The sequence below is a fragment of the Euprymna scolopes genome, chromosome 28 (assembly GCF_053919585.1).
Source record: "Euprymna scolopes isolate OS-2025 chromosome 28, ASM5391958v1, whole genome shotgun sequence".
In the NCBI taxonomy this organism is placed as follows: Eukaryota; Metazoa; Mollusca; class Cephalopoda; order Sepiida; family Sepiolidae; genus Euprymna; species Euprymna scolopes.
Genome location: NC_136509.1, coordinates 3,106,809 through 3,132,886, shown reverse-complemented (window position 1 = coordinate 3,132,886; position 26,078 = coordinate 3,106,809). Strand labels below are relative to the sequence as shown.

Sequence of the window (26,078 nt, the reverse complement as noted above, 5' to 3'; positions counted from 1 at the left end):
CTGTTTGTAAATACGAACAACTGTGTTTGGGCCTTTATAGTTTACCATAGGTGAGTTAATATTAAATAACAACAACGTGCCAAAACAAATAATCGAATTTTTAGCAAAATACGCAGTTATTTATCATTTTTTGTTTGGTATCGACACGATTTAATGGTATATTAACAATATTAGTTCATTAAAAAGAAAATTATTAATTACTTCAATTTCTAAAAAAGTTTTCAAAGTACTTTTCCTCGTAAAAAACAATTAAAAACATACTGAAAGATAATAATTTTTAAGATTCAATGAATTTGTCACTTTATAACACAAAAGATGAAAAATTAAACACATCCAAAATTCGGATTTTCAACCTTAAAATCTATTACGCCCACAGTATTTTTGTTTGTTTAATCTACAATTTTCACCTTCTCTAAAATACAATGCATTTCGTTCAGTTTCGGCTGATTATTTTAAGCATATTTGTAAATGTTGTGGAGACGCTCACTAATTCACATAGGTACGTTAGTGAGATATAAAAACCATTAATCACCAATACCGGGAGAGTTCTGCAACGACCGCCAATAGGCAAGCCGCCTATGTTGCCTCCAGTAAGACATGCAACACGCCACCTGGGGGAATATATCCACCTGAAGTATATCTGAAGACAAGTAAATATGTATATAATTTTTCTGCCTAATATATTATTGTTATACCTTTACTTTCCATGGTCTTGTTAATTATTTGTGCAGACAGTACAGTAACCACAAATAAAGAAAATTGTAACCACAAATAGAGAGGGATTTTGTAGACAAAAGATATATATATATATATATATATATATATATATATATATATATATATATATATATATATATATAGTGATTATGATAAAATGTACAGGATTATAAAGTTTATTGTTAACTTGAAAGTTGGTTGAAAGTTCGTAATGATTGGAGACTTACTTGATTTTTTGTTAGATTTTTAAAGAGGGACTTCTTAAAAAAAAAACTTATTCCCCCTTCCTTATTGACTGTACCTAGACAAAACCTACAGATTTATCCGTGTTGAGGAGATATGCATTAAAATACTTGTCTACATTGGATTGACATGTATTAATGTTGAAAACTTAAGGAAACAGAAAAGAAATAAATACAGCAAGAATCAAGCAATTATCTTCAAAGATTTAGTTAAGAACCTACAACAATCTGATAATGAAATTCTTTTTGATATTATTTATTAACAAACATCATTTATTATTCGTGTTTAATACTCTTCGCTCTTGATGTTATGACAATCTTTGGTGCAGTTTTCGCGTCCTTAAATCGCGACACCTAAGCGAAATCCTTAAGCCTTCGGATTTGCCATTTTGGCGGTTCTTCAACAGATTTGAAGCATTCCTTTTTCTTTGTTTCACTGAAAAATACAAAATAAAATTCATATATACTTTCATAAAATAAGAAATTAAATATTTGAAGGCATTATCTATTTTCTTATGGTTTAAAAGTTTGTTTGTTTTTTAAGTTCGACTTTTATCTGTTTAAAAGGAATTAAATTTTTAAAAAAGTAAACTATTTCATCTACACGAAGATAATCTGACATTAAAATATTTAAAATAGTATAAAATATCTAATAGGAGCTAAACGAGGCATTGAACAAGTTTTCTTATAATATTTGTGAAACCTTTTTCATCAATTGATTTCTCATGAATGTGGATCTTATTTAATATTAATCTAAAATATTTAATTTGCATATTTGCTGTTGTACCAATATTATGCCCCCAGAAATTACTAATAAAACTCCCAAGAAATGCACACGGTAGGAACAAGTTCTACAATAGAGTAAATACGATTTTACTCTATTTCATTTGTTTTCTAACCAAACCGTTCATATACTAATCTGTAAATAACTTTCACCATATATTTATGCGTCTTTAAAAAGAATGTGTATTCGTTTCCTTCACTTTCAGAAATTATTGGATATTTCGACATATGTGGCTTCGCCAAATACAGTTTTCGCTAAAGAAGTTGCCACTCTTTCCCCCATACTAAAATCTACTTACCCTTCCTGATTCATTAGGTAATTGTTCCTTATAGAATGCTTCTCGATTAAAACACCTCGTTATTTTTTTTACATGGTAGTCACTACTTATCAAGGTCCGAACGCCACTCGGATGCACGCGTTAGTGTACAGTAATCAATGGAATAATATCGTAGAAATCGTTAGTAATGGAGATTTGATAAAGTGTCTTACTTAAGGGGGCGGTTTATCAGGAATTTGTTTATGTTGGACTTGGAGACATCCAAGATGTTATCAGGTGGGAAACAGGCAAACGGAAGAGAGTTCCACATGCGTGCACTTCTCTGAAAAAAGGTTTGTCCATGGAATCTACGTTTTGATTTCGGCACAGATAAAAAATGAGGGAAATTATTGACAGTGGTTTAAGCTAGACGGGTGTTTTTCGTGAAAGATTGAGGAGGATGGATCAGAGATTGGAGCTTCAGACAAGCATTTGCCATGGAAATAACGATAAAACAAAGACAGACTTGCAACGTCTCTTCTGTAGGAGAGAGGTTGCAGGGAAGAGAACAGGGCATCCCCAATTAAGCCACGAAGTCTATTTTGTACTTTGTCAAGCCATGATAGGCTGCTTTTAGCAGCTCATGTCCAGATGTGGCAGGAGTATTCCATCCTTAGACGTACTTGGTTTTTATATAGATATAGAATTGCATCAGCAGTGACATATCTTCTGGATCTTGCCATTATTCCAGCGTCCTTGGCAACAGACCTGACGTACGTTTCCCATTTCAGATCAGGAGTAAGGGTCAATCCTAGAAGATTGTCAAAACATGGAGCCTACCCTTGTTTCATATTTTCCTTCTGGCTAATATCAATATACTACACTAAACATTAAATCTACACATATACATTCTCTCCTTGGAAAACATTCTCCTTCATTGCCATATCATAGACTGTTAGAATACAAAAATGATTCGTTTCTTAGCGTTACAAATAAATTGTAATCATCGTACATTTTTACTTTAACTCGTGATGTAATTCATATCATAACAAAAATTATATAATCGTGTATCACTTCATATGTTTAGTTTAATTACCGATTTTACGCTACTCCATGATAAATACATATGATCTAATCTTATTTAAACACATAAAATTAAAAAAAAGAAATATGAATATCAATTATTACAGCTTCCAAAATATGTTTCCTTTATATGAAAAATTTATTCACCAAATCTATTGATACGTTTCTTGTAGGAGACATACTTTATTCGCAAAAAGAAAACAAAAAAGTGAAAACAATTAGTTGCTTCTGTTCAGTCTTTAAAAATTGGTAAATAAGGGTAGCTGCATGTGTAATTGTCAGGCAGCAATCCCAAACTACCCATTATCTGAGTCGGCACTGCTTCAGTCCAGTGGCAAAAAGAAATGATAGACGCCTGAAAACAATGCCGAGATCAGCGAAGATAACATACAACAAATTAAATTCATGAATGGTCCCCCATTTTTATACTGACCAGGTCCAACATTTCTTAACTTCGGTGATTTAACGGAAACAAACATGCCAACGTGAATTATTCTGCATCTAATCAAGTAAAATGATATCAGGTACATTCCTCCATTTACCCATTCATGTTTTCTAGCTTGCGTTTTGTACAAAGACTTAAATAAACATTGAATTAAAATAATAAATCACAAAATAGCAAATAAAATCTCCCAATTCTTTTAAAGAATTCTTTACAAGGATACGATATAGTTTAAACATTTTCGCTTCTTTTCTCTTCCTTATAAGGGAAATGGTTTCTATAATGTTTTATATTTAAAGTGTTTTTCATTCAATAAGTCTGAAGAAAGGTTGTACTTGTAAAATTTTTCAAACGTCATAATGTTTGAATTTGTCCGAATAGTCTTGAAACAATTGTAAATAACGATGAAATACAATATTTGTTGCTATCAACCCATTCTTGGAAGTCTTGTTTTTTTTTCAAAACAATATATAAATGCTCAATTATGAAATATGATAATTTTGTAACTTACAGTTTAAGTCATCTCATTTTGGCTCAAAATTTATTGGTATATGAACGATTACTTAATTGTATAGACCCAGTAAAATTCGGATTAACAAGAATATTTATATATATATATATATATATATATATATATATATATATATATATTGTTGAAAAGCATGGAACCTTTGTTTAACGACTTTCTGTTTTTTTTCCAATTTACGTATTAATCATTTGTAGCATTATCGATTGTTTTTATGTAGGATCCATATGTTATGTGTTGTTGTATTGTTTTCTCTAGCGTTTTCTACTGAAATCTTAATCGTCTTCGGGTCATATTTTGTCTGGTGGGTTTAAAACTTGTGGCTATTTGTATGAAAGTATCGAAAACTTTGGAATTCCATTCCTGGTCCCTGCTTCCCCAACTCTACTGACGTGCAGAAGTTCAAGTGCAACGTGAACCGATATCTTGTTGCTAAATCCCTATCAGTACCCCAGTAGTTGTTTCCCCCGATAGTAGCCCCCTACACCAAAATGGCAATGTGCCTTGTTTAGGGTGAAAAGTAATTTTAAAAAATTGAATGTATGTACAATATTAAAAAAATTACAATATGATAAAATTTACAATTCAAATTTACATTCTTCCCCCTTGCGTTCTTATCCTTAATTCAATAACTGGATTGATTAGTAATTAATGTCATTTATCGTTAAATGTTTCTTTTTATGTGTAAACCCTCTAGAATTTTTAGTCGTTTTACCTCATCGTCTTTGTATATAATGTTTATTTATTTATTCTTTTTTACAAGGTGGTCACCACTAATCAAGACCCGGAAGCCACTCAGGGATAATGGTTATTGTAAATACAGTGCGTTAGTGTGGATATTTAATAAAGTGTCTACTTAAAGGGGCGGTTAATCAGGGACTTGTTTACGTTGGACTTGAAGACATCCAAGTTGTATTCAGAAGGGAAGAAGCAGACGGAACAGAGTTCCACAAGCGTGCAGTTCTAAGAAAGAAGCTTTGTTCGTGGAATCTACGTTTGGATTTAGGCATAGATAAAGATTGGGGAAAGTTTTTGACAGTTGATTCAGGTAGACGGGTGTGTTTTTGTAAAAGATTTACGAGGGGGATCAGAGATTGGAGTTCAGACGAGCATCTGCCATGGAAATAACGATAAAACAAAGACAGGCTTTCAACGGTCTTCTTCTCTGGGAGAGAGGTTGCAGGGAAGAAAAGAAGGCATCCACCCACTAAACCACGAAGTCTATTCTGTACTCTGCCATGGAGGGATAGACTGTTTTTAGCAGCTCCTGGCCAGAAATGGCAGTAGTGTTACATCCTTTGACATATTTGGCTTTTATATAGATAGAGAATTACATTAGTAGTGAGATATCTTCTGGAGAGGTAAAAGGATCCCACCATCTTTCCAGTGACCGTGGCCACAGACTTTATGTACGTGTTACATTTAAGATCAGGAGTGATGGTCAAGCCCAGAAGCTTGTCAAAACTCCTAGATGAGAGCCATATATTTCAATTGATGCCATCTGGGGATCAGAGCGTTGATGATGTAAAGATATGAGTTTAGTTTTATATGCATTAAAAGTAACCAGCCACGTCTTCCCCAACTGAACCACTCGTTCGAGAGCAGAGGAGACACAATCAGATAGAGATTTGTCATTTACAGCCTTTGATGTGTGGCCGTAGATGGTCGTGTCATCAGCATAGATGTCAACGAATGATTTAAGTATGTGTTTAGGGAGATCATTGATGTAGATCAGGAAGAGAGTTGGGTCCAGGATTAACCCTTGAGGGACTCCAGCATTAATACTGCAGGCCTCTGATTTTTGTTTTCAACCAAAGATTTTCTTAAATTCTTAGTGTGGGCAGCCATGTGCGTTTCAAAATATATGGCTAAATGAAGATCTGTTACTTAAATATACAAGATATATCTAACTCTCTCTCTCTCTCTCTCTCTCTCTCTCTCTCTCTCTTTCATGCGCGTATGAAAAGTAATATTCTTAAGATTTTATTACACCTGGAAAAGTAAAGGACATGAAATTCAACCTGGAAAAGTAAAGAACAAGATATTCTAGTAAAGTAAAAAATAAGAATTTTTTAGACTTAAAATATTGCAGCTAAAAAAAAATGAATATTGATAAATATTTAATTTATTATTTGCATATGTTGTTGTTTATTGTTGAGTTAGAAAGAATTAAATGATCCTAATTATGATATAATAAAATTATTAATTTTTATGTAAATTATAAAATTATTAATTCCATCTACTAATAACTAACTAATGAATTAATTTTATTCAAACAATTTTCACTACATAAATATATGCAAATAATAGGGGGGAAATAAGTTCAATCCAGCGACTGACACCTTTTCTAACTCAACAATAAACAACAACATATGCAAATAATAAATAAAGTATTTATCAATATTCAAATTTTATTTTTAGCTGCAATATTTTAGGTCTAAAAAATTCTTATTTTTTACTTTACTAGAATATCTTGTTCTTTACTTTTCCAGGTTGAATTTCTTGTCCTTTACTTTTCCAGGTATAATAAAATCTTAAGAATATTACTTTTCATGCGCGCATTTTTCCATATAATAATAAAAATGCTTACCTTTTCCATTGACAAATAAACGGATGATCATACGTAAAGCAGGACGCCGGGAATATATTAAAATGGTAATTAAATACTCTTCTCGCTACAACATTTTTAATCTTGCGAAGACAATCGGCAAACTTGTATTCACAGGCGCAGTCGTTTCTTTTCATTTACAAGAAATCAATAAGCAATATTTATTACAAGAAATCAATAAGCAATATTTATTACAAGAAATCAATAAATAATATTTATTACAAGAAATCAATAAACAATATAAATTAAAATAAATCAATGAACAATATTAATTACAATAAATAAATAAACAATAGTAATTACAATAAATCAATATATATTTAATTGCAATAAATCAATAAAAAATATTAATTATCAGAAATCAACCAAAAGTAATTATTACAATAAATCCATAAACAATATTAATTACAATGAATAAATAAACAATAGTAATTACAATAAATCAATATATATTTAATTGCAATAAATCAATAAAAAATATTAATATCATGAAATCAATGAGCAATATTAATTACAATAAATAAATAAACAATAGTAATTACAATAAATCAATATATATTTAATTGCAATAAATCAATAAACAATATTAATTATCAGAAATCAACCAAAAGTAATTATTACAATAAATCCATAAACAATATTAATTACAAAACATCTATAAACAATAATTATTACATTAAATCAATAAACAATATAATTTACAATAAACCAATAAACAATATTAATTACAACGAATCAATAAACAATATTAATTACAATATATCAATAAACAATATTAATTACAATAAATCAATAACAATAATTACAAGAAATTAATAAACTATATAAATTATATGAAATCAATAGGCAATATTTATTAAAATGAATTAATAAACAATATTTATTACAAGGAATAAATAAACAATATAATTTACAATAAATCAATAATCAATATTAATTACAAGGAATCAATAGGCAATATTAATTACAAGGAATCAATAAACAGCATTAATTACAATAAATCAATAAACAATATTGATTACAATAAATCAATAACAATAATTATTACATGGAATCAAGAGGCAATATTAATTACATAAAATCAATAAATTATATTAATTACAAGGAATCAATAAACAATATTAATTACAAAAAATTAAAAAACAATATTAATTACAAGAGGTTTAAGGGAATTGCATGAAGATCGTTCCAAAAAATGCCTTCTATTTTAACCTAAAAACTGGAAGAGCTACGAAAACGGGCGTTTTTCATACAAAACAGTTACCACTGATCAAAGCACAGAGACCACTCAAGGATATGGGTTAATGTGTGTAAAGACATTATTGGGACAATAGCTTTGGTAGTGGAAATTGCTACTCTTAGATTACACTTACCAATCCATTTTGGGGGGGTGCTCAAATTGTCTAAGCTGATAAAAATGATTTAAGGGGAGCTGATTCCAAAATCGCGTGTATTTTTTCTCATTAGTTCATATTGAGATATTTTCAATTTTATACCTTTTTCACCTTAAAATTAAGTGGTTTTAACCCATTATCAGTCTTTAACTTACTCTTAATTAAAAATGTTACTTTCTCTAATTTCTTCTTCCGGTTGGTCTTTACTTTCTTACAAAAATCCAAACTAATGATCAGATTTTCATGAAATTTTCGATACGTGTAAAATAATGATGAATTAATTTGGAAATCTTTACATATTTTGTATAGGAAACAGAAGTTTGTTCAGAGTTTTCAAAAACATCGCCAAGTAAATGTAGAAAAACATTAACGGACGAAATATGCAAAGAAATAGTAAAGAGGCTGCAAGTTCAATTAGAATATTCGACGATTATTTTAGTCAGAAATAGAGAATCTTAAACTTTTTTTTTAATTAAATTTTCACCCCAAACAAGGCACAGTGCCACTTTGAAGCAGGGGGCTACTATCAGGGACTTAATAAGCGGGGTCATTATGAAGGGAGATGAGTAGAAAGATGTTTGTTAACATTACACTTGAACTTCTGCATATCAGTGCAGTTGGGAAAGCGAAATCCCGGAAGGGAGTTCCAAAGATCCGCAGTTCTGGGGAAGAAACTATTGGAGTAAAAGGCTTTCTTGCACCTAGGGATCTCTACTGTAAAGGGATGAGACTTAGTAGCTTGTCAGGTTTGTTGAGGGTAGTTACGTCGAGGAGGTACAAGTGTTTGCAGTTCGTCAGAGCATTCACCATTAAATTATTTGTAGAACAGGCAGAGGGATGCAAAATCTCGTCGATGGGACAGAGGCTGAAGCCTAGATGACAATTCAGGACCTATCAGGTTGGCAACGCTCTTTTGAACCCTGTCAAGGAGCGAGAGACAAGCAGCAGATGCACCAGCCCAGATGTGACAACAATACTCCATACATGGGCGAATGGTGGCCTTATAGAGGTATATTATACTGTCAGGCGTAAGTAGTTTTCTAGCACGGTAGAGGGAGACAACCTTCCTTGCAGCAGCCTTTGCAATGCTCTCAATATATTTTTTCCAGTTCATATTCCCTGTAAACGTTAGGCCGAGGAGTTTAAAAGAAGTACGTTCAGGCCATGCGTTCTTGGGCATTGCTATTGGTGGTAGAGTAGGTTTCTTGTAGCTATTGAAGGAAACAAGCTTAGTCTTAGCAGCATTGAATATGACCATTCATTTTGTTCCCATTCCACTAGAGATTGGAGGTCATCCTCTAGTGTTTCTGCCATTTCCTTGGATATGTGTTCATTTGTTTTCCCCTCATATCTGTTATAGAGAGTGGTGTCATCGGCAAATATACCCATCTCCGAAACAATTTTATCAGGGAGGTCGTTTATGAATATCAGGAATAATAGAGGTCCAAGGATAGACCCCTGAGGTACTCCTGCATTTATGTCATATTGTTTAGATGTACAACCGTCGAGGACAACTTTGATTTTTCTCTTACTTAAGAAGGATTTAATTACATTATGAATTCCTTCAGTGATTCCATATGATCTAATTTTCTTTAGAAGACCATTGCGTCATACCCTGCCAAAAGCTATATGAAGGGCTACCGCTCAACCGTCCCTTGTTTAATGAACGGTATATACGTTCAGAAACTACAGTTAAGATATCTGCTGTTGAACGGGCTTGCCTGAATCCATATTGTTTGTCAGTCAGGAGTTTAGCAGCTGTAAGGCGTTGGACTCGGGGTTGATTAACTAAGGACTCAAATATTTTGGCGAAAAGCGGAAGGAGGCTAATGGGGCGATAATTTAGTGGGTTAGTTCTTTCACCAGAATTCTTGAAAACTGGTACCACAGAAGCGGTTTTCCAGCAGTCGGGAAGCAAGAAAATATAACAACGTTTCTAAATTGGACAGAGCGAATTATTCAAAGAACCGTGGGCATTAAATAAAATTCACATTTATTCACCTTTCGCTATATATATATATATATATATATATATATATATATATATATATATATATATATATATATATATATATACTAGAAGAACTATCCTTATAAAATGTAAGGTTAAATTCCTATTAAAAGGAAGAGAAGAAAACAGAAAAGAAACTCAGAGAGATCCATGTAGGTGTTATGTTCTTTTTCTAAAAAGTTCACTTTTTTTTAGTATAAAACAAAGCAGAGATTTAAACCAAAATCTAAAGAAAGTGATATAAGTACAATAATCATTAGACAAACTTAGCAGGTATTTAAAAGTGTTTTCAAATCTCGTGACAAACAAATAAAAATCAGATCACCCCTAGTACAAATTGCTCAATTTAAACCAGTTAGCAGCTCTTCTTTTCGAATTAAAACAGATTAAAAAGTTTTTCGGCTGTCTTAATACTCTACATACCAAATTTCAAATCCGTAGATTAAAAAATTGTTGAATATATTAGTTGAGAAGTGCCCTTACACACACACACACACACACACACACACACACACACACATACACACACACACTCATTCTCACTTATATATATATATATATATATATATATATATATATATATATATATATATATATATATATATATATATATATATAATAGAAAGCCGCTAGGAATTGCTCGGTATTAAACCTATCGTTAAATTGCTTGAAAAAATTTTAAACGGAAACTGAAATATAACCATTCGATTGTTATGTTTTTTTTACGGTTTACTTCTTGTAAGTAAAATAAAAAGAACTACACGAACTATAGAAACCTAAAGACAATGAGTCAAGAACAATAACTCTTTGGCTGGCGTACTTATTATTATAATAATAATTAATAAAAGATAATAATCAGGCCATCTTCACGTTCCAATTATTCAATTTGTACCTTTTATCAGTCTTTTTTCCCGATGAAACCCCATGAAAAGTTTCCCCATATCTGAATACCCTATATACTAAATTTCAAGTGTGAATGTCTAAAATGCGTTTAGTATATAGGTTGACGAGTATCTTTACACACAATCTCACTTATATATGTGTGTGCATATGATATATCAAAACAAAGTAACGAATGAAGACGCGTTGTAATAATCAGTTTAAGTTTGAATAGATAATTTGGCAGATGAGAATACACAGGGAAGAATGGCTGTGCATTTAATAAAGTGTAATTTATCCAAAGCTTCAAATAGAAAGGAACCGTAGTTAAGGGAAACCAATATTGTCCATTAAAAAATATATCAAGTTCGGTATTAGTTAAAGCTTAACTTACGCCTTTGAGCTAAACGTAGAGATTGAGTTATACTAGTTTGCCAGAAATGCGGTTTCAAAACAAATTAAGCATGCATGGTCCGCCGTGATTGCACAGTTAACTAGGCATCAAAGAATTACAGCATTTTCCTACATCAGCAGTTCAGCATCCTTTCCGCCCCCATTTAGCCCCAACAGTCCCCAGAGGACGTCAAATCCTGGTGAAAATGAACAAACGGTGCAGTTTTAGGCCATGTGTACATTTGACTTCTGCTCATGAAAAAAAGGAATGACTAAGTCTATTATCCCTCATTTAGGCCCAAAAGTCCCCCAGGACTCTACCTATATAAATTGGAGTTCAGCACCATGCAAAACTGCTAAAAATACATACACCAAAAATCTTGGGCAACTATGGAAAAATAGCTTCAAAAATGGAGTGTTTTTATTGGTCCTAAAAAGCCCCTGGGGTCACACAAGAGTTATCGAGAATTATAGACAAACAAAATTATATAGAAACCAGTTAGTTACAACTTTTCAAAAAGTTTTATAAAATCCAAGGAATCAATTTTTTTAAATAAGCACAAAAGTTTCAATTTTAAACATTTTAACTAAAAAGGCACCCTTGGGAGGAGCAACCGGAATTTTCCCGAAAAATCCGCTCCGTTACTTTTTTAATCATATCATGTTTAATGTATTTGCAAAATTTCAAAAAATTCCAAGGCGTAGCTATTGAGAAAAGTGCGGTCAAACAAACAGACGAATGGACCAGAGTGAAGTTTTAGGTCCACCCTCCTTTTGTCGGGGAACCATAAAGTAAATTACGAAATATATTTTTAAACATTAAAAAAAATAACAAAATCAAACATTTATGGATTACTTTTTCAGGAGTAAATTTATCCGATTGTAATCAATGCTATTTGGTTTTATGTTTGACGTAAACATTCCTTATAATATTGTAAGAATTGTTTCAGATATAAATCTCAGTGAAGTTTAAGTCAGCTTAAGAGCATATGTCTTAGTGTCAGAATCCTATACTATCAAATAAATTTAAGGTATCTGAGAGAATGGGATAGTCGTTTGGAAAGCAGTATCTAGAAAACGAGCTTAAAAATATTACGGGAATGCTGATCCACGGTAATGCCATTTTAATTTTAGAGTAAATGACAGGCAGTTATCAAAGATAACTTAATGATAACTGACATATACAAAAACCCCAAATCAGTTACAATAGTAATTGATCAGGAACAGATAACTGTACTTAATAGAAGCATGTAGTCACTCTAAATCGTGAATACACCAAATATTTACCAGTAAGATAAAATTGGTGACCACTTCTCTGACTAATCATTGTGATTGCGAAATTCTCTTACTAATACTGAGACAAAAAGATCATAATAAAAATGAAGCGGTCTAGTGTGGGTTGAAAGCCACCCATTTTCTGTCAAGATTATATCCGCTAGGCATTGACTGAGACGATGGTAATATTATGACAGACAATCAGATTCATTTATCAAAATGGCAAAGCACTTGTTTAAAACGCCACCTTCTTAGGCATATTTTTTTTTCACTTAGGACAGGATTGACATCTCCAATGACGGTTCACGACCGGTGTTGCAACGGTGAGAACCGGAAGTTGGCAGACGGGAATAATAAATGCACTTCTGTCATTTTCCTGTCGAGATTTTAGATATTTTAAATCTGAGAATAAGTAAATTTTGTCAAAGTTTGGACTTTATATTTAGAGGAAAAGTTTCGGGAATCGATTGAAATAATTTATGTTTTTTTACAAAGGAGTCACCATTTATGAAGGCTTGGAGGACACTCAAAATAAGAGTTAATGAGTGTACAGTAGGCAATGGGGTAATATCGTAGTTATATTTAGTAGTGAAAATTTAGAAATTGGATTACTTGAAAGGACGGCTCATAATTATATGGTTTTCACATATAATTTGTTAAGCATATTTACGTAAATTAGATATTAAATAAATTTTACGATATTTGTGCAGGGCGTAACGATAAAATTGTAGCCATAATAAAACGGCATGATTCCATTTCAGTTTGATGAAAACCGTTTGTTGTTGTTGTTGTTGTTGTTGCTGCTGCTGCTGCAGACCATCTACAAGTTGGCCAGATGTGTATAAATCCCAAGAGCGATATGAGTCTTCTATATCTGAAAGTGACACAATGTTCAACGAGCGATATCGGATGTGTTTTTTTTTGTTTTACATTACAGTCAACAATCTTCTAGGCCCAGAGGCCACTCGAGGATACGGATTAAAGAGTGTACAGGAGTCAATTGGACAATATCTTAGTGATCATTAGCAGTCGAAATTTAAATATTGGATTACTTATTGGGATAGCTCATCAAGAATTTGTCTACATTCGACTTGAAAACGACCATATTGTAGTCAGTTGGAAAGCAGACAAATGGAAGAGAGTTCCACAGGCGTGCAGTTCTAAGAAAGAAACTTTGTTAAAGAAATCTACGTTTAGATTTAGGCGCAGATAAATAGTAGAGATTATTGAGAGTGGTGTTAGCTAGACGAGTGTTTCTGTGACATTTTGGTTAATGAGGACCAAAGATTGGAAATAAGACAATCAGTTGCCTTGAAAATAACGATAAAGCATAGAAAGGATCGCAAGGTGTCTTTGGGAAAAAGGTTGCAGGGAAAATTGGGAAAAGGTTTGCAGGGAAAAGAAAATTACATCCACGACATGGCAGGATGTGCTGCTTATAGCAGCTCTTGCTTAGATGTAGCACCAATACCTAATCCTCGGACGTGCTTGGATCTTATACACGTAGAGAAACGCATCGGCAGTCAGATATCTGCTGGAATGGTAGAGTGATCTCACCATTTGTCCAGCAACCTAGGCAACAGATTGATGTATCTGTTCCATTTCAAATAAGGAGTAAAGCTCAGACCCAGAAGCTTGTAAATATAGGGAGCCTCACCAAGACAACAGCTATTGATTATAATTGATGCCAGACGAGAATTACAACGTTGATGATGGAAATATATAACCTTGATTTTGGATACATAAAAATTAACCAGCCACATCTTTCCCCATTGCACCAGCTGCTCAAGATCAAACGAGAGAATTAGTGAGAACTTGATCATTTACGGCCTTTGAAGTGTTTCAATAGAGGGTAGTGTCGTCACCATAAATGTCCACGAATGATCTTATGGTGTGATTTGGGAAAATCATAGATGTAGATCAGGAAGATAGTTGGGCTAATGATGGACCTCTGAAAGATTTTAGCAATAATATTGTGAGATTTTGATGTCTGTCCATCAAACACTTATGAACCTATTAGAGAGAAATGATTTAATAATTGAGAATACATTTCCAACTATATAGTAGCTTATTGATTGTTTAAACACTAGAGCCTTTTTATTTCATCTTATATATTTTTTGTAACTTTTGTAATCAATAAATATTAATGAACTGAATTACCGTTGTATATACCTTACACGTTCTGGTTGTAGCAAAAATCCTGTCTTTTGTTTCATGTTTCATTATATATTAGGTGTATTTAAATTAATGTTAGTCCTATTTATATGTAGCGATCACAGTGCACTCTTGTTGTCCAATGTTAGAATGATTAATTTTGTTTTTGTGCAATTATTCTAATAAAAATATAATAGTAACAACTTAACCGTTTTCAGCAAATGATATGCATTTCTATTAATTTACATGTATTCCCGTTTGATCCTCTTTCAATGATAAAACCCACATTTCCTTTAATAAACATATACGTCATAATCCAAAACAGGGCATTCCGGTGACCCCAACTATGCTTTCTCTCGGGTTTTGTTTTTGCTGCTATCCCAACTCACACATACACCCATTTATAAGCATACGTAAGCTGACATTATTGAACACACAGACATCCCGCTATTAATGAATATAATTATCATATTCGAGTGGATAATTTGCGGTCTTTACATTATCGATTCAAACGTCTGCCTTCATTTTGCAAAAACTCTAAAAAAATATTAACAAACGTTCTCTAGTTTCTTTTTGAAGTAAAACTCTTTATAAAGCATATACCAACTATTTTCGTAGAAATGTATGGTTTGGAACACTTTGTTTTTCTCTTTGCTTGTTATCTAATATTTTTCTAGCTCGCACACATATGTGTATACACTAAATAAAAATCCATTACGAATGTCTCCCTAAATCGCCCCTCTCCTTCAAAATAATCATCCGCCTAAATATGTACGTCTAAAAACAGATCTTCACAATAATCTTCCATTTTATCCGGTAAGCCTATCGTGGACATATATGGAAACGGAAAGTGAAATCTTTACACATGATGGAATGCTAACAAATAAGAGAAATGGATTACAGTAGTTTGATATAAAATTTAATCAATCGTGATTAATTACAAGTTACGATTATATGCAGACACCTTTTATTGAAAACAACAATTAAGACGGAATTGGCAGATAATTTTTTTTTCATTTCTAGAAGATCATCGCTTCAAGGGTAACTCGAGGAAGGCGATGCATAAGCGTCGTGTAGACTGTGATAAAAACACATTGGTCAGTAATGGCGGAAATTGGGTAATTGTTTCAATATTTAAGAAGATAGTCAACAAGAACTTATTTACAATATGTTTAAATACGACTACGTTACAGTAAGCTAGGAAGCAACCCTGCGGCATAGTTTTCTGCAGAAGAATTATTCGAAATAAACGTAGCTCCTGGAATTGTTGTTTACTTTTGGGCAATAATAATATAAAATAATAATAATAATAATAATAATTATTATTATTATTATTATTATTATTATTATTATTATTATTACTATTATTATTATTATTATTATTATTATTATTATTATTATTATTATTATTATTATTATTATTATTATAATCAATTCCGAACAAGAATAGGAGAGATAAAATCCGAGTTATGGTGGGCCAAATGCAAGGGCTAACAATAATGAAAACGGCTGGTAATTTAAGGAAAATACTTAAACGAAAAGATGAATGAACATGAGCTAAATGAGCAAAGTTGACATACAGAAACTACTACAGAAGTAAAACATAGAATCATCACAGAAAATCATGAAAACTTAAGCTGCACGATTGATGAGTTGATTCGACCAGTGACGGCAAAAATAAATAAAAAATAAAAAAAAATGAAATCTAATAACCTATAGTATTGGCATAAGCTGGCACCATACAAGGTTATTGAGAAGACTAGAAAAACGGAAGAGAGAAAGCAATAAATATCCCTCCACTGGTGACTGCTAAGAGGACTGGAAGCCTGGAAAAGCTTATTGCCGCTTAAGTTTCAATGAAGACGAATGGTCAGGTTTTCTTGCGTATGTATATATATATATATATATATATATTGTTATCAAGTAAGATCGATGACTTACTTGTAGTTTCATTAAATACTTTTGCAAGCAAAATCCGATCCCACATTTTGCTAAATTTTACCCTCTGATGAGAAGGAAAGTTATTCTTCGAAACTCCGCGGATTAAGGACTATCCACTTATTTAGTGTTTCCTTTTTAAAAATAAATATGTTTTTAATCTTTTTCAAAATGTTTTTGACATGTTTTAGTAACTACTTATTCTTATATATATATATATATATATATATATATATATATATATATATATATATATATATATATGTGTGTGTGTGTGTGTATAATATATATATGATTATGATTTGTTATTTTTGAAAAAGAAATAGAAATCCAGCAGAGTGTTCAATTAAAAGCAAAATCCGAAATATGAGAGTGTATTCATATTTTGTATACAGAAAGTTGGTTTCACGCCAGATAATTAGGACCGTTTAAGATATCCTTATCAAGCTCTCTTCAGTTAATAATCGTCTCCACATTTAAACAAAAGTTTAATATTTTTTGTACAGAAAGTTGTTGGATGAGGCAAATCATTTGTACCGTCGATTTCAAGCACGATAATTAGGACCGTTTAAGATATCCTTATCAAGCTCTCTCTCTCTCCCTCTCTCTCTCTCTCTTTCTATATATATATATATATATATATATATATATATATATATATATAACATGTAACCCCGTGCTAGCTGCCTCATGGTCGGATAGTCGGCGACTAAACCAGCACCCCCGCCCGGGGTAATCTGGGTGAGGAGCGCGTGGGAACACCCAGCAGGACCAAAAACAAGACCTATCAAAGGTCGGATGAGCTTATAAGCTAACGGCCATCTTCTGCAGCCAGAGTCGGTACCAACGTATCGACCTTGTCTTTCCTTGGGTTCTACCGGCTCTGGTCAAGTTCCACTCGTGCCGCTTGGGCAACGCACGAGTTTCTTCGCCCAGACTCTCGTAACGGTGGAAAGTAGTTACGAGTTAAAATTCTGATCAATTTGACGTCGCGACCAGGCGCTTCGTACCCTCTGCAACGGTGGGAGAGGCTATTTAGCCTCTGTTGGTGGTTACCGTCTGCCTCAAGCCAGGCAGCCCCTGGTCAGTAAGATGCTACCCCGTCACGTTCGCCGCTTCTATGGGGTGTTCAGGCAATCACGGACGTAAATCATTCACCGGTTACAAATCACATTTCAAAGACTACCCTTTGACTCGGAAGTTGGAAATTCGTACACTCTGCCCGGGTTTCACGCATGACCCGGATCTCAATCTTTCTACACCAGCTATGCCTCGGAAGACCGCATTATTTGACCGTGAACTTGCCAAGCTGTCTGTCAACATTGTCACTTTACAAACGAACAGATTGGCTGGAACTGGTTCCATCTCGGAAGAAAACTATATTTTCTTCTGGACTGGCAAAGCAGAAGAGGAACATCGCATCCATCGAGTAGGTTTTGCAGTGACAAACAAATTACTCAGAGAACATGTAGTCGACACTCCGGTTAGCATTTCAGAGAAAATTTTGACACTGAAGATCAACTGCGCCGATACACCAGTACACCTCATCAGCGTCTATGCGCCAACACTGCCTAGTGAAGATCATGTGAAGGATGAATTCTACGACTGTCTCAACGAAATACTGAGCAGGATCCCAGCCAGCGATCACTTCCTAGTACTCCGAGACTTCAACGGAAGAGTTGGTACAAACCATACTGCCTGGCCTGATATCATTGATCACTTCGGTACTGGTAAAATAAATGAAAAGGGTCAAAGAACCCTGGAACTCTATATCTAACAGGGACCCTGTATTGCAAACACCTGGGTCAAACAGAAAATGTGTGATCGTATCTCTTGGAGATACCCTCGTTCCAAACATTGGCACCAATTGGAGCTTGCATTGTGTAAAAAAGAGACATCGGTTCTGTCAAACGATCAAGAACCTACTACTCCGCCGATGGTGATACCGACCACTCACTCATGCTGCCAAAACTCGATCTTCCGAACAAGAAACCTGCACCACGTAGGCAAAGACCATGTCCGAGTCTCAACACGGCTGTAATGAAAAACAACGGCAGCATCAGTGCGTTTCGCACTGCACTCGAAAATAAGCTGATAGATTCTGCACCAGCGGAAGCAGTGAACCTGGATAAATCCTGGGGAATCCTGCAAACTGCAATGCATGACGCTGCAGTCACACCCTTTGAAACCAAGCTGCCGCCTTGCGAAGACTGGATGGCTGAGAATGCAGAAATCTTAAAACCTCTACTACTGTCCAAAAACGATGCTCACAAGAATTATATGAGCAGACCGACACGCAGCACCCTGTCCAAGCAGAAAGAAGCTCGCAGTCAATTTCATAAAGCAGCTCGGCACTGTGCAACCAATAACTGGAACAACCTGTGCGACGAAATCCAGACTGCTGCTGACTGCGGTAAACTACGAGTGATGTACCGTGGACTCCGCAAGGCAACTGGACTGAGCGCAAAAAAGCTTGCCCTTTAAAATTTATCTACAGGGGAACTCATCACTGATCCTATGAAGCAGCTTGAACGCTGGGTACAGCACTACTCTGAACTATATGGTGAACCGCGCAACATCACAGTCACGGCTTTAAATTCCACTCCGAACTTCGACACCCTAGTCGAACTGGACAACATTCCAACTATGTCAGAACTCGAAGTAGCTCTCCAACACATGAATGTAGGAAAGACCTAAGGTACCCACGAGATTCCAGCAGACTTGCTTAATGCGATAAGTTACTGCTCCCGCACTTGTACGACCTCCTCTGCACCAGTTGGTGCAACGAAAAATTTCTAACAGCTATGAAAGATGCTAATATTGTAACTTTATTCAAGAAAGAAGACAAAGGGGATTGCAATAACTACCGTGGTATATCTTTACTCAGTGTCACCGGAAAAGTTTTTGCCAGAGTCCTCTTTCCAAGGCTCCAGCAGATTGCAAACCGCGTTTATCATGATTCGCAATGCGGCTTCCGCAGCGGGCGCTCAACCACGGGCATGATATTTTCAGTGCGTCAACTCCAGGAAAAATGCAGAGAACAACGTAGACCTCTCCATATCCCATTTGTGGACCTCACGAGAGATTTTGACATGGTCAGTAGAGATGATCTGTTTACCATCCTACAAAAGTTGGGCTGTCCACACACTCTTCTTAGTTTGATAACATGACTGCTGCAGTCTTCTTCGATGATGACATGTCTGGCAACTTCCCCGTGTGCAGTGGAGTCAAGCAAGGCAAGGTTGTGTGTTGGCTCCCACACTGTTTGGCATCTTCCCCTCAGTTCTTCTGTGCCACGCTTTTGGAAATCACGAGGACGAAGAAAGTGTGTTCCTTCATACTAGATCTGATGGAGAACTTTTTAACTTGGCTCGCCTACGCGCCAAAATCAAAATTCGAAAAGTGCTAATACTTGAGCTGCTGTTTGCAGACGATGCTACATTGGTCTCGCACTTCGCAAGTGGACTGCAGCGGCTGATTGACAAATTGAACACTGCTTGTCCGTAGTTCTCACTGGTAATCAGTGTGAAAAAGACAGTTGTGATACACCAGGGTGAATCATCACCAATCACCATCAATGGCCATGAACTAGAGACTGTCGAGAACTTTGCGTATCTTGGATCCAACATCAACAAGGGAGTATCCATTGAACATGAGTTACAAACGCGCATAGGTAGAGCAGCGTCAACCTATAACCGACTACGTGAAAGAGCATGGTTCAATAAATACCTCACTTCTCGCACAAAATGCCGCATCTATGAATGCTGTATTCTTAGTACCCTACTGTATGGAGCAGAGACTTGGACCACGTTTGCTCGTCACGAGAAAAGACTGAACATCTACCATCTCCGATGCTTGCGACATATAATGGGCATAAATGGGTGGGATAGAATCACCAACGAAGGTGTGCTAAGACGTGCCAGCAACCGCTCCTTGTTTCAGACACTCAAGATACGACGATCGCGCTGGCGTGGACACCTGCGCAGAATGCCCAATGGCCGTCTCCCTACGGATATTATCTACAGCGAACTTGCAAATGGATCAAGAAGCCGCGGTCGCCCGGTGTTGTGCTTTAAAGATGTGGCCAAACGGGATCTGATCGCTCTTGGCATCGACGTGAATGTGTGGGAGGAGCAAGCCGAAGATAGACCAGCATGGAGGTGTTCCTTGAGTAAGGGTGGCGAAGGACTTGAGAACTTTTGGTTCGAGAGGCTGGCGCAGAGAAGACAAAACCAGTGACTACGTTTATTGTCGCTTGCATTAATCTTTCGTAAATTGCTTGCCACTATATATATATATATAAATATAAACTTACCTAAAAAAAAGTGAATTTTCAAACAAAGCAAGCCTATGCCGAAAGAAAAGTCTACTCGATTAAGATGAGCTAATTATATAATAGGCTAAAAAGATAAAGAAGAAATTCTCCATTGGTGTTTATACCATTATGATTTCAATAAAGGTTAAAGAAAGAGAAGAAAGAGCGGAACCTCTTTAGGCCATAACATTCTACAGCTAAATGCTTCCTATCAGAAGAGGAGAAAAGGCCGGTATTATACAAAAATATGAGGCCGGATGATAGATTGGCGAAAAAGTAAACACAGAAGACGTTCAATAGCAGAAAAAAGAATAAATGAAATAATAAGAGACTGACCCAAATAAGAATCAAGTAACTAAACTATAAAAAGATACGCATAAAAAACGGAAGAATAATTATAGGAAAACCACTTCAGGATTATTGAGGCTTAATTCAAAGGAGATAATAGTACTCCGAAATAAAATAAATCGACAGTAACCTCCAGTATAATCTTAGGTAAAGTAATTGTGAAGAAAGCCTTTAATGTCTGTAATTGATCCGAAGAGATGCCGAAAATGTAATCCAGTTTAAGATTCTTGATTAAAATGATCCTCACGAAAATATTGATTGTAAACAATACGTCTACAATAAAATCTATCGTTTGTAAACTGGATGGTACAACGTTCAAAACGCTAACAGTATTGCGCAAAGATAAGGCTAAAAGGCTTAACGAATGAACAGTATAGGTTATAATAGAAGGTAATTAACCCAAATGAATTACGACAAGGGTATCTGCCAACGGGAGATAAATATTAGTTTATTTTTATTATTATTTCTTCATTTTAAAATAGAAATTCTATTTCGAATGATATATTTAAATGATAATAAACTTTAATGTATTGATTTATTCTACCTCATTTGAAGAATAAAGACTTACAAAACATTTCGTAAAAAGAAAATTGCGAATGTTGCTTATAAAAGAATCGTATTTTAAGGACGTCAAATGAAATGTCTATTCTTGTAGAACTTTACTCACATGTCAAACGGGTTGTCATTCTTGGCGTCTGTTTTGTTCTCTCCTCGTTTCAGCTTCAGAGGACACGCAGATCGCTGATGACAACATTCACGAACCTGTGTGTTTCTCATCTTACCGCACCAGTTGACAGCTGCAACGAAAAAGTACAAACTTTTTTACAATATGTGATTTTCAAATATCCCTAGCTAGTGATGGGACGATTATAATGTTTTCCTGATTCCGATACAATTATCGATTCCACACTAAATTTCTAATTCCAATGTAACTATCGATTCCATACTAACTTTCTGATTCCAATACAATTACGATTCCATAGTAAATTCCTGATTCCAATGCAATTATCAGTTCCATACTAAATTTCTGATTCCGATACGATTACCGATTCCATATTAAACGTCTGATTCTGATACAGTTACGAATTCCGTTCTTGATTCTTTATAAATATCTAAATATTTGACTATATGATTACCGTAAAACACGTTAAATCTTCAGATAAAAGTAAATATACACTTACGGGGGATGGTTTGTAGATTTTTAGTGTTATTCGTTGTTAAAAATCAATAAATATTTATTCTTTGAACATTACTAAAAACAGCGGAAGATCTACTGTTAAACAAATCAATTAAAAAAGCCAACTGTGTTTAATATCGGAAAATAGACAACAATTTTTCCGATTCCCGATTCTAATTTCGATTAATCGTCCAAACATTATAACTAACTAATGATCTAAATCAAGATCTGCTCAATTTATATATATATATATATATGACACGAAGTGTGAATCACTGACACGTGTTATTTAATTATACCCAAATTATGCTATTTGACCGTCTTGAACAAAAGTTTTACATTACTACTGAATTATATTGATTGCTTATTTTAAATAAAAATTGTTTTTTCTTAGTTATTGTGTCGTGCAGTAAATCGCCAGTATCGTCTCACTTAATTGAGTTAATGCACTAGAATAAATGTATATTAATAGATACTTGGATGAAACTATATCTAAATACTCGATCAAATAATAAAATCGATATATATTAATTCAGTCCTGTATTAAAGACAACATATTTCCAATTTTTAAATTTCTTGTCAATTAGGAGCTCCACACTTAATATGACATTCAAAAGTTTTAGTCGTTATTATTACTTATTTCCGTAAGAGTCGTTTTAAAATTAATAATTATAAATATGTATTATATATGTATATATATATATATATATATATATATATATATGAATCCACGTGTTGTATTTTCAACCAGTCCTATGTTGCCGTCCATTTGCAAAAATGTGCCCCCCCTTACCATAATAATTCTATTATTATTTTTTTTAAATGTAGTTTCGGTGCGCACTATGTTGGGCGAACATCGCAAAGATAAGATTTCCGTTTGAAACAACATGTACCATCGAAGATTCGTTATGCAAATTTTTCACCCTCGGATGTTCTAAATAATACGTACGGTTCTGCGATTTGCGAGCACCTTATAAATAACCATGCGTGTTCCACGAATTTCAGTGTTTACATGTTTACGATCTTGAGTAAGTCGCACTCTCTCTATCATTTAAAAATTCTAGAGACTATTTTTATTAAGTCTTTGAGACCTCTTTGCAAGCAAAAAAGAAACTTTTTTAGGATTTAATTTAGTCTTTATGTAAAAAGTCTTTATGACTTATAAAAAAATTTTAATCGTATTTTCCTCGATTTATCTCTGTTAGCTAACCTTTATTTTCATTTTTATTTTTTAAAAATCATTATGTTGATTGGTATGTATTTAGCCATTATTAAATTCTGTACCCCCAATATATATATATATATATATATATATATATATTAGTGAAATAGAAGGCATATGAAGTGTTTTAATAAAATAATAATATGCTAAGGAACTTTCACACACATAGACATATAAAAAAATAATTGCTTTATTAAGCATTGAAAGCAGTTGTCTATGAAAATAAAATGCGCAAAATCCGCTAGTTTTATTTGTTTGTCCTTGTGGTGATTTACTATTCTAGTTTTCTTTCCGATTATTTTTGTATTATACCACTTAGTCATATTGATAGTATGTGTTTTACTTGTGCTTTTGACTCCTCATACTTAATTTTAAAAAGTCAGCATGGCTAAATAGTTAAGACGCCATGACAAGGTAACCCCAGCTTGTAAATATTAAATCCACTTGGTAAAACATTTATAAATTTGAAAGAAAAAGAATTAAAAAATAATCATTTGAGTTTCTATTTTAACTATGTATAAATACATGGCAATTAAATTCGGCTTTAAATTTTGCATACTTAAACCGAGATTACTAGTCTTAATAATTCAAAATATACAAATTACCCTTATTTAAAAATAATCCGGATTAATAGCCAATTTTGCTAAATATGTTCATGCATGAATTTTCTGAGAAGGAAACTAATAATTAAATCGTAACATATGTTGATGATGGAAAGCTTATTCCGTAATTCTTACATGAGGTCAAATTATAAAGTGTATATGATCTATTAAAAATAATTGTGGTATTTGATTATGATTAATATTGAGCATTGGAAGTTACTTATACTTTAGATGCTATCCAAATTTTAGGAAATAGAAAAGAAAAAGAGAAATCATCAACAAAAGAAAAGGATGAAAGTCTATTTAGTAATAAATAAAAAAAAATAGTTTTAGACGCTTGATCAGAATTTGTCTTCAGCGCAGAGAGAGAAAGTGTGTGCGTGTGGGGGGTTAAGTTACGTAAATCAATAGCAGTTACAAAAAAGACCAATGATGTAGATATATTTAGATTTAGTTTAGGGCACGTTAGCATTGGCAATGATTTTATGCTGGTGGGGAACAGTGTGTAGCGGCTAATGTTTTGCAGCGTTTTCACGACAGACCAGCTGACGAAGGTCCGATTCACGACCGTAGAGAGGGTTTGGCAACGATCAACGACAGTCAGAGGTAATTTTACTAGTGGGACACTTGACGACACTTGCCAATTCTACACAGAAGCAAAACAAATCGTGACTTCGGCCAAGACGAGGAAGCTTTGGTAAATCCAAATTACCTTACGGCAACAAACGAATTCACCTTTTATATAAGATGCAGGTATAAAACTCAGAGTTTAAAGGCTGTTTTCTAGATGATGCAATTTGAGTTTTGAATGTTTACTATATACTTATGGATCTATCTGCGTTCTCTCGATTGCCGTTAATGCTTCAGAAATTACGATCCAGACATGATAACAAACGAAGACGAATGAGATCAAGTCCACGGCACTCATCGTTGGAGTCATCGAATTTTTAAATCTGGGACATTGAATGCCATTCACATACGCACTCACACACACCACACACACACACACACACACACACACACGCACACATATATATATATACATAAATTATATATATATATATATATATATATATATGTATGTATAAGTATATATATACATATATACACATTGGATACTTTAACGCACTCTTCCATTGACTTATTTATCACACCTATTTGGTTGTTTAAATCATACCTGAATATTGGAACGTTTTTTAATCTTTATGAAACGTTTAAAATAAAGTACGCGTTGGCTGTTACACAACGGATAACAAAGCTTGCGGAGGACCTGGGTTTGTAAGTCCAAACATTCGTGTGCATAGCTTGCGGATGACCTGGGTTTGTAAGTCCAAACATTCGTGTCCATAGCAACGCTATCACTTTTAGATGTTTAGAAAATTATTACGTTCCATTCCTGTAAGTATATGTATCTGGGAACAATCCAAGCAAATATTATGAACAGCAGAATTAAGTCGTAACATTTACTTTAACAAATAACGCATCTCACGCGAATCCATGCACACACAAAAAAATGTAAAAACTATTTTTTCTCTCTGTTTGTTAAAATAGAGAAAACCAAGTATTTTTTAATTACTAGTTAAATCCAACGAGATATACTTAGTCGATACTTAGTATTGATAAATAATATATATATATATATATATATATATATATATATTTATAAACATATAAATGCATGTATATATATATATATATATATATATATATAT

At 33.8% G+C, this 26,078-nt stretch overlaps 1 protein-coding gene across 1 annotated transcript in view; it reads right to left on the bottom strand.

Annotated features, from left to right (window-relative positions):
• Positions 1-1,193: 1,193 nt before the first annotated feature.
• The window catches only part of LOC145249434 (uncharacterized), a 57,191-nt gene continuing 32,306 nt past the window's right edge, over positions 1,194-26,078 (bottom strand). The window contains exons 3-5 of the mRNA XM_080110994.1: positions 22,033-22,162; positions 6,641-6,787; positions 1,194-1,395 (exon numbers count right to left, since the gene is read on the bottom strand). Coding sequence (XP_079967120.1) covers positions 1,314-1,395; positions 6,641-6,787; positions 22,033-22,162 — 359 coding nt within the window. The 3' untranslated portion in view covers positions 1,194-1,313. The remainder of the gene's footprint in view (positions 1,396-6,640; positions 6,788-22,032; positions 22,163-26,078) is intronic.